At 67.5% G+C, this 17,703-nt stretch overlaps 1 protein-coding gene across 1 annotated transcript in view; it reads right to left on the bottom strand.

Annotated features, from left to right (window-relative positions):
* Positions 1-210: 210 nt before the first annotated feature.
* Positions 211-17,703, bottom strand: part of CASZ1 (castor zinc finger 1) — a 33,969-nt gene continuing 16,476 nt past the window's right edge. The window contains exons 3-14 of the mRNA XM_056110905.1: positions 12,629-13,090; positions 9,897-10,731; positions 9,017-9,085; positions 8,098-8,188; positions 7,589-7,753; positions 6,408-6,580; positions 4,686-5,518; positions 2,895-3,027; positions 2,663-2,726; positions 1,449-1,603; positions 1,236-1,358; positions 211-761 (exon numbers count right to left, since the gene is read on the bottom strand). Of these exons, the coding sequence (XP_055966880.1) occupies positions 422-761; positions 1,236-1,358; positions 1,449-1,603; positions 2,663-2,726; positions 2,895-3,027; positions 4,686-5,518; positions 6,408-6,580; positions 7,589-7,753; positions 8,098-8,188; positions 9,017-9,085; positions 9,897-10,731; positions 12,629-13,090 (3,443 nt within the window). The 3' untranslated portion in view covers positions 211-421. The remainder of the gene's footprint in view (positions 762-1,235; positions 1,359-1,448; positions 1,604-2,662; positions 2,727-2,894; positions 3,028-4,685; positions 5,519-6,407; positions 6,581-7,588; positions 7,754-8,097; positions 8,189-9,016; positions 9,086-9,896; positions 10,732-12,628; positions 13,091-17,703) is intronic.

Here is a 17,703-nt window from a genome sequence, read left to right as displayed (position 1 = left end):
GGAGGACAGCGGCCACTCAGGCGAGAGTTCACATCCAATTTATTGCGTTTATTGAGAACAGGGCGCTGCACGCAGAACGATACAGAGTCCCGCCCCCGCCCGCCCCTCCCAGGGCAGAGGAGGACGGCCTGGCCCTGCCCTCCCAGTCCTGGACTCCAGCGTGGCCCGTGGGGCCTGGAGGAGACCCCTGGGAGAGCCACCCCTCCCTGCCGCAGTGCCCCTTCCTCCGGGCAGTCCTCAGGGCGTCTCCCTGCTCCCCGGGGCCACCTGCTCCTGGGACCGGGCAGTGAGGTCTGAGCCGCGACGTCCAGCGGACAGCGGACAGCAGCGGGGCCTGGGGGCGCCCCTGTTAGCACCTATGCCGACTCGCGGGGTGGGGGGGCTGGGGTGGGGGGGACACTCCCGGAAGTCACAGAGGGACTCACTTCTCCTGGAACTGGAGGAATCCGGGTTTGACCTGGGGCTTGGCGTTCTCTAGTGAGGTCGTGGCCAGGGGCGAGGCGGGCAGGTGAGGAGCTGGTGCCGGCAGCGGAGGCATCTGGGGGATGGCGGACGCCAGCTGCTTCCAGGCGAGCAGCGTGGGGGCGGAGGGCGCGGGCGCCGGGCTGGGGGTCAGTCCCTCCACCGAGGCGGCCGCGGCCGAGGTGACGGGGGGCACTGGGGGGGACGAGGGGGCCAGGGGGGGCTTGGCGTCGGCCGCGGGCGGGAAGGCACCCTCCACGCTCCCTTTCACCGTTCCTCCGTCCGTCCGGAAGTGGAAGCTGTGACGGAGAAAGCGTGTCGGGGGTGGGGGGGGCACGGGGACCGGCCCTGCCCGGTGGGGGGGCCCACACACCCGTCCAGTGCCTGCAGGAGCCGCCTGTATCTGGGGGTCCCTCGGGGGCTCTCAGACGCTCTGCAGCCTGTGCCCGGGTGATGCGTTCATCCTCGGTACCCCCCCCCCCCCCACTCAGTCTCTGTTCTCAGGAACACCCAAGGCTTTTCGGGAGCGGGAGGGTCTATTTCAAATGTCCCGAGTTCTGGGTTCGATTACTGCAGGCGGCTGCACCCGCCCGCCGCGCCCTGGGCCTGCCTGGGCTCTGGGAGTTGACGAATCAAGTTCATGGTGTTTTTTAGCTCAGGCAGAGTCTAGGGAAGCCACCGTGCGGCTGTGGGGGGGAGGGGCTCCTGCTGGTGGGGGGTGCCCGGCCTGGGGGTGCAGGGGACCCCCATCCCGCAGGCAGGCGCCCACTCACTTGGCGTGCTTGATGGCTCCGTCCAGGGTGCTGAAGAGCGCCCCGCACTCCTCCACCACGCAGTGGAAGTGGGCCTTGTGCAGGAAGTCACACTGCGCGTCACACACGTCCTTGGTGCCGAACCTGCGGGGGGGGGGGGGGGCGGGGGAGGGTTAGAGCCGTGCGGGGGTGTGTGTGGGGGGGAAGGCGGGCGCGGGGTGGTGGGCCCCTCACCTGCGCAGATACACTCTCCAGGGCTCCGCCAGTTTCTCCTGCACCAGGGCCTTCACCGCCTTGCCCAGGAAGGGGCCCGAGTCCGCCGAGGGGCTCCCCTCCCCCTCCGTCGGGACGCTTAACAGGCTGCCGAGGTTGGAGCTGCCCTGAGACATCTGAGGAGGAGGACAGGGGCGTGCTGGGGGCCGGGGGGGCTCAGGACACGCCGACCCCGCGTGTGGGCTCTGAATGATTCCCTCCACCCTCCAGAAGGGTTCGGATCCGTTGGTCAAACCGGGGCCAGGACCCGCCTCACTCCCCTGACTCAGAAGCAGCCCTGGTGAGGTCCCTGCCGGGTTTCCTGAAGAAGAGCAGGCGGCGGGGGTGAGGGGTGGGGGGAGTACTGGGAACAGGATGACCAAGGAGGGGTGCGGCGGGGGTGCTGAGGAGGCCGCGGGGGCAGTGGCCACTGGACCAGAAGGTGGGGCTGGAAGAAGGCTCCGACCCGCTCATGGGGGTGGGTGTGGGGCTCGGGCAGGGAGAAAGGAGGCTGAGGAGTGGGCACTGAGCCCAGGAGGCAGAGCAGGGCAGAGAGCCCGTGGGCGGGTGTGGGAGTGGGGCAGCGGGACCCCAGCCCGTGAGGTCGCCGGGCCGGTCCCCCGCAGGCTCTGTGTACAGTGACCCAATTAATCTTGCTGTAGTCAAATGCATCATGTGAAGGGGGGGAGATATATTTGAGATGATGTATAATTTACAAAGACCCTGCATTATTTAAAATAAATATTCCGGGCGACCCTGCGCAGGCGTCCGGGACCATTACTCAACCGGAAAAGTGGAGACCGATTCTCGGCTCCCACTTCAGCCCCCCAACCCCGGCCCCCTCCAACCACAACAAAAAAATAGATATAAAATAAATAAATACAATTAATAACGAGCAGCGAGGGGAGTTAGAAGGCTCGGGGAAAAGGCTCTGGGAGCCGGCCCTCCATCTGAGGGAAGAAAGGGTGTCACACGCTGGAATATATTTCTTCAGCCAGTTCATTAAATTAATTTGTAAGCAGTGGCTCTGAAATTATATCCGATGAAAAATGGCCTCAAAATTTAAATGGTACAAACTCATCTTATTAGAGGCAAAACATTAAAAAACAAACACATCCCCCCCCCTCCACAGCCCCCAGCCCAGCTTTAATTTCTCGGGGTGGGGGAGAGGAAGGCGTGTGATGGATGGTTCTTACCTTATTCATAAGCGAGGATAAAAGAGATGAATTTGCCGGGACTGCGTGGCCATTTGATTCATTGCTGGAACACACAAACCACGTCCCCGGGCGTGGGACAGAGCCCAGTCCCCACACTGCCCCGGGGCTTCCGGTCCCCTTCTGGCCCGGCCTGGGGCAATGGCCTGGGGCAGGAGGGGCCCCACCTCTGGCCTCTGGTCAAGGCCCCGCTGGGCCCCACTCTCTGCCTTACCTGGGCTCCTTCAGGGTCAGGTCTAAACTGCGGTCGGCGGCCTCCTGGGGCCCTGGGGTGCCCGTGTTGTCTCCTGCCTCTGCCTTCGCGGGGGCCAGAGGGAAGCGGGTGGGGGTGGCCTGCTGCCCACTTCCTGCGGGGATGGGGGGGATGCCGGTGTGAGCAGGGCAGGGCTTCCCAGGTGGACACGCCACCACCCCGACCCGGGGGGCCTCTGGCCGGCGCCTCTCGCCCTGACGAGATTGGCCGTGACGTGGATGCCGGGCGGCAATTCTTCAAGTGATAATTATTGCGGAATTATGTCAAAGTCGTCCCAGAGAGCAGGGTGGGAGGCGGGCGGGGGCTGGGGCGGGGGCCCTCCATGGCCCCCCCACCAACTGTCAGAGCCAATTTGCGGTGCTGTCGCTTGGGCTTTTATTAAGGACGGTGTCGAAGCTGAGGGGAAGTGGCAGATCCAGGATGGGGCGCCCCTGCCGCGGGCGGGCCGGCCCCTGGTTGCCAGGGAGACAGCCGGCCCTGAGCGGTGGCAGCCGGTCACTGCAGCCCCGGCCTGAGACTCAGCCCACCCGCCAAACCATCCAGGGCCCGGCCAGCCTCTGGGGCTCCAGGGGGACTTCAGAGGCCTGGGCTAGCCTGTGGGGAGAGCAGGGGCAGGTAGGGCCAGACCTCGGGTGGTCAGAGAAGCTGCTGACCACAGCCGTGGCCCCGCCATCCCTGATGACTGGAATATCCGTCTGCCCCCTTGCGCTGGGACCGACACATAAGTGCCCAGACACCGGTGGACAGAGCAGGTGGCACCTTGTCAGGAGTGAAGGCCCTTCCCCTGCCCTTTCTTTGGGGGAAAGGAGATTTTCTAAAGAGAACAGATTCCCAGGGAATCTCTGAGCCTGTCTGGAGGGCCACGCCCTGGCCACCCGCAGCCACCTCTCACTGGAGGGACCTGGGGATCTGCTGTTTTCAGACCTCAGAGTCCACCTTCACTGCCCTCCCTGCCCCCGAATCTCCCGCCCCCAGGTTCCCAGGAACTGACCCAAACGCTCTCCCAGCACCCTGTGCTCCTGGGCGGGGCCTGGGCCTCCTCCCGGGGACACACTCGCCCCACAGACTTGGGTCTGTCTATTCCCTGCTTCATCCCCCGCTGCTGATCCTGTGCCAGACACTGCGGGAGGCGGTGTTCCCATCCCTCTGCCCCAAGCCCTCTCAGTCTGGTCCCCAGGGTAGTGGGCAGGGAGGGCAGCCACGATTCCGGCAAGGAAAGGAGAGAAGATACAGCCACGGTCCAGGCAAGGGAAGGGCGTCAGGCCCCGGGGTCTGGGCAGTGGACGTGGGGGGCGAGGGCCCAGCACTGGGGTATAGTCACAGCTGCAGGCACTCCCCTGGAGATTCACAGGGCCACGCGTGACCAGTGTCAGCTGTGCTGGGCAGCACCGTGGATGGATAGCTCATGGACACACTTGGCCTCGAGGGACTGCTGAAGAATGGCTCCACCCATGGACCCCTACAGCATGTCACCCTGCCCTGGGCCTGACCCAGGTCCCCTCCTGGGCACCGGAGGCCTCTGGCAGCTGTGGCCCCAGTTTGTGCCCATCAGGGTCGGACCGGTGGAGCAGGAGGATGCCATGATGCGGCTGGTATCCCCAAGGCCGCGTCCTCGCCCACTTTCCCAGAGGAAACAGAAGCTCCTAGTTGGGGCAGACAGGGCGAGGGACAGAGCCTCTTCCCAGCCACCCCCATCCCAGCTCTGCTCTGGACCCCGAGACCGGCGAGCCTCGGGCAGGGCCTGGCACTCACCTGGGTCAAAGGTGGCCGAGGGCTTGAGGGCGGCCGCGGCCAACCTGGCCATCATGGGCGAGATGAGGCCTTTGCTGGCGGAGATCCTCTCCATGATGGAGGCAGTGGGTGCGGGCACCGAGGCGGCCGCGGCCGGGCCCGGTTCGCCCCCTCCCGAGGTGGCCAGTGCAGGGGTGTCGGGGGCAGCTGAGGCAGCCGGCCCGGAGGACATGGCCCCCAGGAGGCCGGGGGCGCCCACGGGCAGCGCGGCCGTGCCCCGGCCCGGCAGCATGGGGAAGTAGGACGAGCCGGAGGACAGGCCGGAGTTGGAGAGGGCGAGGGCCAGGGGGATGGAGCCGGGCAGGGCCTGGGACAGCAGCCCTGAGATCTTGCTGTTGGGGGCCTTGGTGGCGCTGGGCGTGGCCTCGGCAGCTGCGGCCAGAGAGGCCGAGGACTGCTGGCTGGTGGGGGAGGCGCTGAGGCTGGAGTTCTTGCTGCTGAGGGCCGAGAAGTCCACCAGGTCGTCGTTGCTGGACTCCTCGTGCTCCGTGTCCTTGGCGCCCAGCAGCCCGGCCGGCAGCCCCAGCACCCCGGCCGAGCGCACGTGGCGCCGCTCGTGCTTCCGCTTGTGCGAGGTCATCTGGCTGGTGGAGGTGAAGGTGAAGCCGCAGCCGGCGCGGATGCAGTGGAAGTGGTTGGTGGCCTTGCTGTACACGCAGCCCTCGTACTTGCACTCCTCGTACTTGTAGAACTTCTTGAAGCCGTCCTTGGCGTACGCGTCGTCCTTGATGTGGTAGCTCTTGTGCTTCTCGATGTCGCACTTGTTCTTGAAGGTGAACGTGCAGCCCGGGCGCCTGCGAGGGCAGGAGGCAGCAGGGAGGGTCAGCGGCCCCCTCCTGCAGCAAGGTGCTGCCCCACTGGCCCCGCCCACAGCGCAGTAGTAGTCCCGCCCACCGGCAGCACCGCCCCTGCGCCCCGCCCACAAGCCCCGCCCACAGTGCAGTATTGGCCCCGCCCACTCGCAGCCCCGCCCTAGTGCCCCGCCCACTCACAGTGCTGCCCCACTGGCCCAGCCCACAGTACAGTACTGGCCCCGCCCACCCGCAGAACCGCCCCTGTGCCCCGCCCACAGTGCAGTATTGGCCCCGCCCACTCGCAGCCCCGCCCTGGTGCCCCGCCCACTCAAAGTGCTGCCCCACTGGCCCAGCCCACAGTACAGTACTGGCCCCGCCCACTCGCAGCTCCTCCCTAGTGCCCCGCCCACAAGCCCCGCCCACTCAGTGCTGCCTCACTGGCCCCGCCCACGGTGCAGTACTGGCCCCGCCCACTCGCAGCGCCTCTGCCCTAGTGCCACCGCCCACTCAGTGCTGCTTCACGGGCCCCGCCCACAAGCCCCGCCCACTCGCATCGCTGCTCCACTGGCCCCGCCCACAGCCCAGTGTTGGCCCCGCCCACTCGCAGTGCTGCCCTACTGCCCGCCCACTGGCCCCGCCCACTCACAGTGCTGTCCCACTGGCCTCGCCACCTGCAGTGCCACCCTACTGGCCCCGCCCTCCTACAGTGCAACCCCACTAGCCCCTCCCACAGTAAGTACCCCTCTACTGGCCCTGCGCCCTCAGTGCAGCCCCCACTGGGCCCGTCACAGTGCAGTCCTACTGGCTCTGCCCAGAGGACCACCCACTGGCCCCGCCCCCAGCACCACTCACTGGGCCCGCCCACCGCGGTGGTACCCTGCCCGCCCACCTGCAGTGGAAGTGCGTGGTCTTCTGCCCGTAGAACTGGCAGTCCGCGGTGCCGCAGTCCTCAGTGGCCCGGAAGCGCTGGAAGCCATCGTTGATGAGCTGCGTGTTCTTCTTGTGGAAGTTCTCGTGGGTCATCACATCTGACGTGCTTGTGTACACCTTGTTGCAGCCCACCTGGGGGGCCAGACCGTGGTCAGCACCCTGCCCCACTGTGCACCACAGTCCACCCACCTCCTGGCGGGGCGCGGACCTGGGTACCCACACGCCTCCCCGCAGTGGAGCCCCAGGTGCCCCTGCCCGGGCTGACCCTAGTGGTCCTCAGGGACCCTGGTCTGGATGGTTTTTGTAGGGACCCGTCTTGCACACAGAGGCTGTCCCCCCATCTGCAGGCTGCCACTGAGACCCCTAGGGGGGAGGAGGGGTCAGCCCCGGGCCTGGTGGTCACCTCTAGCCCCGGGACTGGTTTGGAGGCTCTCCCTGGCACTGCGCCCCCACCCGCACCTGGGCTGGGCCCGGCCGACAGACGTTGCCATATTGAGTAAAGCTCCGTGGAATGCCAGCGCCCTCGGGGCTCCCGTGCCAGCGTCTGCACCATCTCAGACCCCCCTGTCCCTGGGCTCAGGCTGTTTCACGGAACCCTAACAACCCCCGACAAACACGGACGGCGTGGCAGCCGCCGGCAGCCCCGAGTCGCTCCCCCGGGACCTGACACCTTGAAAAAGCCCAGACTCGACGTGGCATTAAAACAAAGAATTAAACAAAAACCTCCTCAGGAACCATTTGCGATGCTGCTCTGGGTGCTAAACCCTGAAAAATGTCTGTCTGTATAAACAGCTCCTGAATCTCACCGCACCAAGTATGGCCACGGCCCCTGCGCTCACTCCCACCCCGCCGCTCCTGCCCCCGGGGTCGGGAATGGGGGTCTCTGCCGGCTCCCCGGGCGGGCATCTGCAGGGGCAGACATGGGGGGGGACAGGGCCCGGGGGCCTGCACAGGGGTCAGGCACCTGCCTATGTCAAGGGGCACCTAGCAGGCAGGGCCGGGGCCTGCATATTGGAGCAGCGCACTTGGGGGCTGGCGTGTCGGGGGCACTGCATGTGGGGACACGCAGGCTGGGGGACACGCAGGCTGGGGGCCCGCACGCAGGGGACAGGGCACGCGGGGGCGCGGCCGGGGCGGCACCTGCATGCAGTGGTAGTGTGTGCTCTTCCCGTTGAGGTGGCAGCCGTGGTAGTAGACGCTGCAGTCGTCCAGCGGGCTGAAGCGCATGAAGCCATGTTGCAGTGAGTTGTCTCGCTTCTTGTGCATGTTATAGTGGCGGATCACGTCCTGCTTGCTCGTGAACCTCTGCCGGGAGAGCGCGTGTCGGCAGGGCCGGGGCCGCCCCCCACGGGCCTGGGAGGGGCCATCCAGAAGGGACCAGAGCCCCAGGCCCTCCCTGACTTCTCCCCCCTCCCCCAGCTCTGCCCACGTGTCCCGTCCCCCGCTGATGCTCGCTGGGGAGGGTTCGACTGTGTGCCACAGCGGCCAGAATCTCAGTGTCCATCACAATATGGGGCTGTGAGAGTGAGGGCGGGGAGGAGAGGAGTCAGGACGGGTCCTGGCCACGGGAGAAGCTCCCGGGCAGCGGTTTGAGGAGCCGGGAGGCGCGTGGGCAGTGGGCAGCGCTTCGGAGTCCACCTAGAGTGTACCTGGTAGTTGCACTCGGGGTCGAGACAGTGGTAGTGCTCGCGGTACTGGTACGCACAGTGCAAGTGGCCACAGTGCTGGCTTCCCGAGAACCTGCAGAGACCGGGTGGGGGTTGGGGTGTCACCGTGTGCAAGGGAGAAGGGAGTGGGGGTGCCCCAGGGGAGCAGGCGGGGGAGGCTGGGCCCCCATCTGCCCGGAGCTGCTGCTCCCGCCCCCAGCGTGTGACATGCCAGCAGTCCATGGCGTTTCTTCCCGCACAGCATCTGTCTGGCTCCCTCCCTGTGGCCCGCTCGCTCTGCACCCAGCGCCACCGCCAGGAGCCCACGCTGCCAGCCGCTGCCGCCTCCCACCCCGGGGCTGCCAGGATTGAGGGGAGGCCGTGGAGATGTGCCCTGGGTGGGGAGCAAGCCCCCGCCCCCCGGGACAGGGAGAGCCCCTCCACACACGGATCTAAGCTCAGCTGCCAAACGGGCCATCTGCTAAGCAGAGCGCTAATAACGCCAATAATAACAGTATCAGCGGTGGAGACACAGGAGCAGAGCGCAGCTGGAAGTCGGGGGCCGGGAGGGCGGGGGCTGGACAGAACCTGGCGCCCTGGGCCCTGCCACGCGGCTCTCCACCGGCCAGGGGCCAGTTTGGGGGTTTCTGGGGGGAACCTCCCAGCCTACAGCTGACGGGGGGTCAGGGGTTGAGGCCGGCACACGCCTGGGAGGTCGGTGCCTCTGGTGTCCACTGCCCTTCTGGGGACCCAGCCCTGCTGCAGAGTCAGATGCTCCCGGCCCGGGGTGGGACCACGTCGGAGGTGGGCAGTGAGAAGCCTGGGGGCAGGCCTGCGTGGGGTGGCGGGGGTGGGGGCGGCACCTGGCCGCGGTCCCTGGGGGACCTGCTGCCCTCGCCACGGCCACGTCCCCAGGGCCTACCTGGCGATGTATTTCTGGTAAATGTTCACATCCTCAGTGACGGCGGGCTTATCTGTGGGCAGTCCGTTCCTGGTGAGGGACAGGGGACACAGCCAATCAGTGACCGGAGTGTCGGGCTGCAGCTCTGTGCCCGGGCCCTGGGGTGCCCTGCGGCCCGGCGTGGGGGTGGGGGAAGCCTGGCACCGGGTCCCAAACCCACGCCGGCCAGGGCAGGGCTGGGGCTGGAGCGGCAGCCATGGATCTGGGCTGCTGGCCGAACAGGGGTCGCTTCTGTGTGGGGGGGCCCCCTCCGGCCTCAGGCCAAGGGCTGCCCGACTCTGTCCCCAGGTCTCTGCTGGCCGGAGGGAAGGGCCAGGGACCTGCTGTTCCTTTTCCCACGGCCAGAGCCGTGCTCAGAGTGCCCCATCTGTCTGTCTGTCTGTCTGTCAGTAGCCAGGCTCAGCGCTGGGGCCCGCAGCCACCAGCCACCTGACCTGACCTGCTGGGGACAGCAGAGAAGCCTTCGAGGGCCAGGGGTCAGCGGGAATCAGGGGACAGGGGTCAGAGGGCATCAGGGGTCGGGGTCAGAGGACATCAGGGGCCAGGGTCGGGGCATCAGGGGCATGTTAAGAGCAGCCCACACGCCCCCGGCACATGACTGCGGGTGTACGGGCGGGGGTGAGGGCCCACGGCTGGTGCGTGCAGAGGTGGAACCCGTGGGTCTGCGGATGTGTGCACCCGTGTACGCGCACCTGTCTCTGTGTGCCTGTGTGTGTGGCGGGGCGTGTGTGTCCTGTGGACAAGCCTGCTGGGCGGCATGAGGGTCTGCGTGTGTGTGCGCTGGGGGTAAGCTCCAGGCCGGCCGGCGCAGGGTGGACGCGGGGCGTGGGGGGCGCCTTACTTGACGGTGGACACGGTCCCCGTGGTGATGGAGTCGGTCTTGGAGAAGGTGGACTTCAGGTACTCGGGCGCGTTGAAAGGCAGGGAGGCGGCCGGCTCGGGCCCGGGCCCGGGGGCGCTGGGGGCGCTGGGCCCACTGGCCAGGGGCGCCGGGGCCAGGCTGGGGGCCGGCGGGCCCTTGGCGGCCGGGCCCGGCTTCTGGACGGCGCGCACGTCGTACTTGGAGGGCCGGCCCACCTTGCCGGTCTTGAAGGCGATGGCCCCGCCCATGTCGGGGCTGCCCTCCCCCGGCTTGAAGAGGTGCAGGTACTTGACGTTCTCCAGGTCGTACTTGGAGGGCTTCCTGTAGGCACTGCCGTTCTGCGGGCGCAGATGCTCCCCCGTCTTCAGTTTCTGGATGAAGAAGTCGTACTTGGAGGCGCGCGCCACCAGGCCCTGCATGGGCACGCTGCTGTGAGACGGCAGGGGCAGGATGGTGGCCTTGGTCTCCAGGTGCGCGGTGCTGGGCAGCCGCAGGCCAGGCAGCGGCCCTGCGGCCTCCTTGGGCCCACGCTCGTCCGCCTTGGCGCCGAGTGCCGGCCAGCAGAGCTGCTCGCCCGCCTTGAGCTTGCGGATGTATTCCTCGTACTTGGAGAAGCGGGCCCGCTTGCCCAGCGCGTCCTCGGCGCCCGCGGGTGCGGACGAGGTGGCCGGCTCGGCCGTGCAGCCGGCCTGCAGCCTCTCCAGGCTCAGCTTCCGGGCCAGCTCGTCCCGGGTGTCGTGGTCCTCGTACCCGAACATGCCCAGGAACTCCGTCACGGTGGAGGCCGCGTAGTCCCGCAGCGAGGAGGCCTCCCCTGCGGGCGGGTGGAGGGGCGGGCGTCACCTGGGGGGGGCCTGGACCCCACCCCACGGGGAGGGGCCGGCGGGGGAGGGGCCGGGCCAGGACATGATCTATGGCCATTTGACTCACTTGTTAGGTTTTACGACTCTTAAATTAATTTGTTTTAAAAAAAAAAGTAATTAATACTGGGGTAAAATAAAACGAGTTCATCAATGCCAGGAAAATCAATTTCCTAAATGTTCTGGCCGATGGCTTTTCAGTACATTAAACAAAGTTTCATAAATGTCTCGGCGCTCTCGCCCCGGCCTAATATGAAAGAGGATGGCTTTCCTGGAAGGGAGGCCGCGTCCCAGCCTGCGCGCCAGGGGCCGGTGAGGCGGGGCCCGGCCAGGTGGGCTGGACACTCGGGCGGGGGAAGCCCAGGCTTGAGGGGGCCGCTGGCGTGGGGCGGGGTGAGCCTGGCTGACCCTCGGTGGACACAGACCCTCATCCCTGGAAGCGGAAGGGCCAGCCCATCTCCCCAGGACTGGCCTCTGGACCCTCACATGCTAACACCCCCCCACCGCGCACCCCCAGCTGGCTGCTATCTCGGCCTCCGGGCCCAGCCCCGCCCCCACCTGTCACCTTCTAGCCACCTGTCGGCTCAAGTGGCTTCTGTCCATGCAGGTGGTCTCTCTCCCCGAGGACCATCAGGGGGTGGCCAACCCATGGACCTCCACACTCCCTCCCTCCCTGCCCCCCTGGGTCAGGACACACGTGTGGCCACAGCCCCCCCGCGGCCCAGCACCCTGCCCCGGGGACTCAGGAGCTGGGGGCAGAGGGGAGCTTCCAGGTGGGGGAGGCCAGAGGTCAGAGAGGCTCGGGCCTGCAGAGCTGCCCCCTGGGCGGGGGGCCTTCCCAGAGGGGTGGGCTGGGGCGACTGAAGCCGGTGAAGCTCCAGGACCGGGGAAAGAAACTAAAAATAGGCCGAGGAGGCAGCCGGGCCTCGCTATATATGGCAGGGAAGCCGCGGCCGGGAGGGCAGGCGTGCGCGGGGCGGGCGGCAGGGGTCCCCCAGCCCCAGGAGGCCACAAGGTGGCCCAGGGGCAGACCCAGCCAGCCCTCGCTGCAGCCCAGGCTGGACACAGCCCCCCCCCCACCCCAGCCTCTCTGCCAGTCCTGCTGGACTCCAGCCAGAGGGCGCGGGCAGGGCCACCGGCCACCCTGAGGCCCGGCCCCCTGGCGGCTTCCCACTCTCCAAGGAGGCAGGAAGGAGGCCGAGGGGGGGAGCGCGAGGATCCAGGGGCTGGAGGCCCTTGTCCCTGTCCGTCCCCTCTCCCCGGGCCGCCGAGTCTCCTTGTGTGGGGAGAGAAGGGCTTTTCCTATTGGGAAGCTGAAGGTCATACTCTTCCTCATTGATCTTGCAATGTTTGTTAATTACTCTGTCACTGATGTGGCGAAGGATAATTAAACAGCTCTGTTTATATCTTATATGCATAATTATGTGGCTGTGCAGGGCTCTCCACGCGGAGGGGGGTGCCCCTCGCTGCAGGAGAAGGGGGCAGGGGAGCGGGGAGGGGGCCTCCCACCCACGTGCCCAGGACCCCTATGTCCAGAGCGCCCGTGGCCGCTCCGAGTCCTGGGCCTGGGCCCGGGAGTTCCTCCCGGGAATAAGCCCAAAGCGCCAGGCCCCGGGGGTGGGGGCAGCAGCCGTGACCCTGTGACCCTGGCCTGCCCCCAGAGCTGGTGGGACAGAGGGACAGCGGGAGCAGCTGGTGAAGGAGGCGGGAGGGCGGCTGGAGGGTCCTGAGGTGTTCGGGGCCCCACGGGTGCCCCTCTCCGGGCTGCGCGTCCACCTCCTCGTGTCTGCATCCCTCCACCCACTGCTTCCTGGCGTGGACCTCGGGGGGCAGAGCGCTGCCGACACGCACCTGACACCTGCTTGGTCGCATCCTTGCAGGCGGGTCCGTCCGGGTCCTTCTCGTCGGCGCCGCCGCCCTCCTTGGGGGGCTCGTGGCCGGGGTCCTCCTCGTCGCTGCAGCCCTGCGGCTGCACCATGTAGACGCCCTCGGGGGGCAGCTCGGGGCCCTCGCGGGGGACGCGGCCCAGCAGGGGGGCCGGGGCCAGCTCCTCGCTGTACTCCCCGTTCACCCACTTCTCGATCACCGCTCGCCTCTTGTCCTCCTCGCTGCGGGGGGCCCGGGCCAGCCCTGCCTCCTTGTCCTGGGGCCGCCGCGGGCTGCTGGCGGCCTGGGCACTGGCCTCGGCGCCCTTCTCCACCACCACCTGGCGGCTCAGCTTGGCACAGATGGCGTTGAGCTTCAGGCCGCCTTTGCGCTTGGCCGCCATGGGGGGCTTGCCTGCGGGCGGGTCGGGGCACCGGGCACCTTCAGCTGTGGGAGGAGGGGCGAGGTCAGAGGCTGCGGGCCCGGCTCAGCCACCCAAAGGTGCCCCCGTGGGGGACCACCGCCCTCCCTAGGCTCAGCCCTCCTCTGGGCCTGCACCCCCCTGGGGCACGAGCTCAGGGTCCAGACCCTGCTGACCTCGGGCTGTCTCCCCCAGAGCTGACCACAGACACCCCGAGAGCCGGGGCCTAAGGATCGTCCCCACATAACTGACCTCGTCCAGCCCGTGCCATTGGGAGCAGTTGTGTCTGCCACGGGCCCCCCTCAGTGGACACCTCCACCCGCAATCCCCTCCTGGGGACTCTACCCGACACAACTTCCGTGACCCCACGGTCAGGCTCCACCTAGGAGCACCCCACAGACCTTCTCTGTGTGCCCCGCAGTCCCTGTTCTCCGAGTCAAACAGGGCCGCGTGTGCACACCCATGCACGCATGCACGCGCACACGCACATGCACACGCACACCATGCACACCCATGCACTCACACATATGCACACACACATATATGTGCACACACGCACACACATGTTCATGCACACATCCACACCAGGGGCCAGGGCTGGGGGTGTGGCACATGCACACACACACAGACACACACAACACACACACATATGCACACACATCCACACACACACAGCACGGCCCTGACTGCCCCGTGTCCCTGCCCAGCCCGAGGAGTCACTGCTGGAACCGGGCCAAGAGCCTGGGAGCAGCTACTGCGGCTGTGGTTGGTCCGTCTGTCCGTCTGTCCGACCCTGTGTCTGTCTGTCCTGGGCACCAGATCCTGAGGAAGGACTGGGGTGGGGGCAGGGCAGACACCGCTCGCTCACACTGGCGGGGGCCTTCGGCACCCCCGGGCAGAGGTGGCCCCGAGTCTCACACTGGTCAGAGGCTGGCAGCCGCCCCCTGGGCCACTCGGGTCTCGCTCTGACGACTCTGCACCCCCAGCCCTGCAGGCCGGCCACAAGGCGCCCCTGCAGTACCCGCCCGGTGCCCACACCCTGAAGCTGCAGCCTTCACCCGAGAACGGCCGGCTGGTGCTCCCTGCTGCCCCTCACTGCCCCCCGGGCACCGGCTCTCCCCTCACTGCCCCCACGCCCACACCCCGAGCTTCTCCTTCTCCACACGGGGGGGTGCCTGCACCCACACTTCGGGCAGCGGGTCCCACGCTGCCCCCTCCCTCCATCCCTCCCTCCCGCGGAGGCCTCACCTGGTCCCCTTTGTCCCCAGGGTGGAGGAGGACGCTGGGGGGGGGGCGCGCTATTTTTACCAGGAGGTAAGCAGCCAGTGTCATGCAGACGGCAAATGAACCCATAAATATTTATCTCCAGGAAAAGGAAAGCAGGGGTTCCCAGGCCGCCCTGCTCCGCCGACCCCCCTCCCGGGGCCCCCACCCATCCTGGAGCCTCCAGCCCACCCTTCCCCGGGTCTCCGCGCCACCCTCGGGGCTGGGGGCACCAGCTGCAAGGCAGCTGCGCACCCAGGGCCCGGCCCGCCCCTGTGCGCTCCCTGGTTCCGCCTCTGGCCCCCACACCTGCCCTCCAGCTGCCGCTCTGCCCCACACCTGTCCTCCAGATGTTGGCCTCCCTCTGACTCCTGGGGCCAGGGGTGGGGGCCGGGGGGGGCGGGAGGCTGAGGCCGGGCCACAGCAGGGAAGGCTGAGGCCGTGGGAGGGGGGCTGGGGCGGGGGGGCCGCCTTCCTCCCGCCCCGCGCCAGGCCAGGGCCCCCCATAAACACACGCTACCCCCCGCGCGGCTGACCCCAGGCTCCCGTCCATGTAAACATTCCCCGGACTTTCTTCTCTGGAACATAAACGCGGCGGCCGGGCTCAATGGGAGGAAGCCATCCGTCCCGGGCCCTGTCACGGCCCCTTTCATCTCCTTCCCGCCACCAGGCTGCCCGCGGCTCTATTTACACTGGACACTTCCTCTGGGAACAATGCTGCCCGGGAGGCCGGCCGGGGTGCTCCCCGCGTCCCTGGGCGCTCCTGCTCGTCTCGGCCCTGGCAGCAGCTCAGCGGTGCCCGTGCCAGCTGGGGGGCCAGCGGTGCCCCCATCGGGGACAGCCCAGGCAGGGACCTGGACCTCCTGATGGCGCCCAGGGGCATGAGCCTCGAGGCCGGGGACGCTCAAGGGGCAGGAGGAGTGGACAGGGCCTGGGGCACCCTCGCCACCCCACTCACGCCCTGCCCTCCAGGCTCCACGGGACCAGCCCGCAGGCAGGGGTCTCTGGGGTGGGCACCGGCGCCGCACGAGTCTCTGGATCCTCTGGCCGCCTCACCAGGGCCCAGCGGCCTCTGCTGTGGAGGACACTGAGCCCCCAGCCCCAGCCTGAGCCCGGAGCCTGGCCAGCAGGACACCATGGGGTGGGTGCCCGGGTCCACCCTGCCTGTCCCCTCCTCCCCCCCACCTCCCAGTCCCCCTCATCCCGAGCCCCCTAAAGTGTTAACTGTGATGGGTAAAATGGTACAGCAGATTGCTACAATAAATAATTTACTGATATTTATAAATATTCAAATCAGCCAGCTTCAGAGACAGAACGCGAGGTCGGCCTCGGGAGAAGCCGAGACGGCAGAGCCTCACGCCTGCCGCCGCCGCTGGCCAGTTCCGCCGAGTGGGGGCTCCCCGGGCTGCACCTGGGCCCCCGCCCGGGCTGGAGGCTGCGGGGGGTGGGGGGGAACAGCCGCCCCTCTCCCTGCCAGCGCCCATCAGGCCTAGGGTGGGGGAGGCCGTGCCGGGGCGCCTGGCAGCCCCCCAGCGGTGAGGGACGTGAAGGGACCAGGCAGCTGTCAGCTCCGGGCCCGGTGCTTTATGGGCTCTGCCTGGTGACTCTGAACTCCCTGGTAGGAAATAAAGTTCTCCCCGCGCGTCCCTTCTAAACATTTCACTCAGTGGAAACGGTGTTTAAGAAAAATGAGGACATATTTCTTCCTAAGGATGCAGGTTCCCCGCCCCCCCCGGCGGCCTCACGCCCGCTGTACATCAGAGGGGGAGGCAGGGGGCAGGCACCTGGGGCCTGGGGTGGGGGCACCCCGGGGCCTCGACTCCTGACAGGCCCTTGGGGGACCTCGGGCTCCGCCCCCACGGCACCCCCTGAGCCGGAAGCGAGTGCCCACACAGTCTCCTCTGGGGTCGGGCTGGATTCCCTGCAGGTTGGTTACACGTCCAAAGTCATGGTGGGACCCTCATAAAGGTCCTCCCAAAGTCACGGTGCGACCCTTATAGAGGCCCCCAAAGTCATGGTGGGACACTCATGAAGCCCCCCAAAGTCATGGTGGGACACTCATAAAGGCCCCCCAAAGTCACAGTGGGACCCTCATAAAGCCCCCCATCAGGCCGCTCAGCTAGGAAGGCGGCCACATCGGGGCCCACCTGCACCCCCATAAGAGCTCCAACACTACGGGTTCCCAGGATCGTGAGTGGACGCCACGGGGGGTCGTGTCCAGTCTGAGGCTCCTGGGACGGTGCTGCCCCACTGGCTCGGGGTTCCTTCCCTCCCACCCCCCCACCTCGTCTGCGTCTCAGCAGTTCCCGGTGCCCGGCCACCTGTCCCCGAAGACAGGGTGTCCTTCCCAGCCCACCTCAGCCCAGATCGGAGTGTGGGGGGAGCAGAGCGGAGGGTCTCCGAGTCCCCGGTCCCCAGGGCCACCAGCTGGGGCGCGGGGGGCCCTGCCGCCGGGGCCAAGCTGCCCCCTTTGTTTATTTATTTATTATGATTTTTTAGTCCAGTTAAAAGGTTTACTATCCAGACGCGCCTAAGTGGCCTCACTTAGCGTAAGTAACTCCATAAATCAGGGCAACTGTTAGCATCCACCGCACAGCCAGCCCATCAATCTCCCCCAGGTCACAGCCAAACAGGAAGGGGAGAAAAGAGAGTCACCGCCCAGGGGAGGCTTAAAACACAGCCGTGCTGGGCTGGGCGCAGGCCGCCACGGTCACGCGTGAGCAGAGTGCCCACCACCCTGGGAAGGTGACCCACTGGGGGCTGTGGGGCGGCTGTCACGCCACCCCCAAGGGCTCCGGGCTCATCCCTTTCTTTCTTTTCTCTCTTTTTAACCTGGGGGCCACACCCCGGCTGGGATCACCCCCGGCTCTCTGCTCCGGGATCTCTCCTGATGGCGGCGTGGCGGGGTCCGAGCACAGTCGGCCACGTGCCAGGCCAGTTCCCGCCCCACACAGCCCGTCTCTCTTTTGTGTGGACCGGCCCGCCTGGGTGAGAGGGGCTGCCCAGAGGAGGGCAGGGAAGCTGGGCTAACATCAGCCAGGCCCTACCACGACACTGGGGTGGGCTGCACCCAGACCTGTGAAAGCCAAGTGGAGCTGGGGAGGGGGGGCGGGGCTGACCCCCTCCACCCGCACCTCCGTGGCAGGGACCCCGAGCCGGCCCTTCCCAGGCCCAGGAGGGGCCCCACGCCCCTCGGGGCCACCGGGCCACCGGCACCGACCCCCTCCGAGGGTTGGGGGTGTCTCCGAGGCCCCGAGGGGGCATGCCAGCCCCCCGGGGTGGAAGCCACCGGAGCCAAGGGGCCCCCCGCACCCTCGCAGACCCTGCCGCCCGCCTGCCCGCCGCATCTCCCCGTGAACTCTATTTCTCTCTCCTC

Source organism: Sorex fumeus, unplaced genomic scaffold (assembly GCF_029834395.1).
Source record: "Sorex fumeus unplaced genomic scaffold, SorFum_2.1 ptg000011l, whole genome shotgun sequence".
In the NCBI taxonomy this organism is placed as follows: Eukaryota; Metazoa; Chordata; class Mammalia; order Eulipotyphla; family Soricidae; genus Sorex; species Sorex fumeus.
The sequence above is the reverse complement of the archived record's forward strand: the minus strand, read 5'-3'. Positions and strand labels throughout refer to the sequence as shown.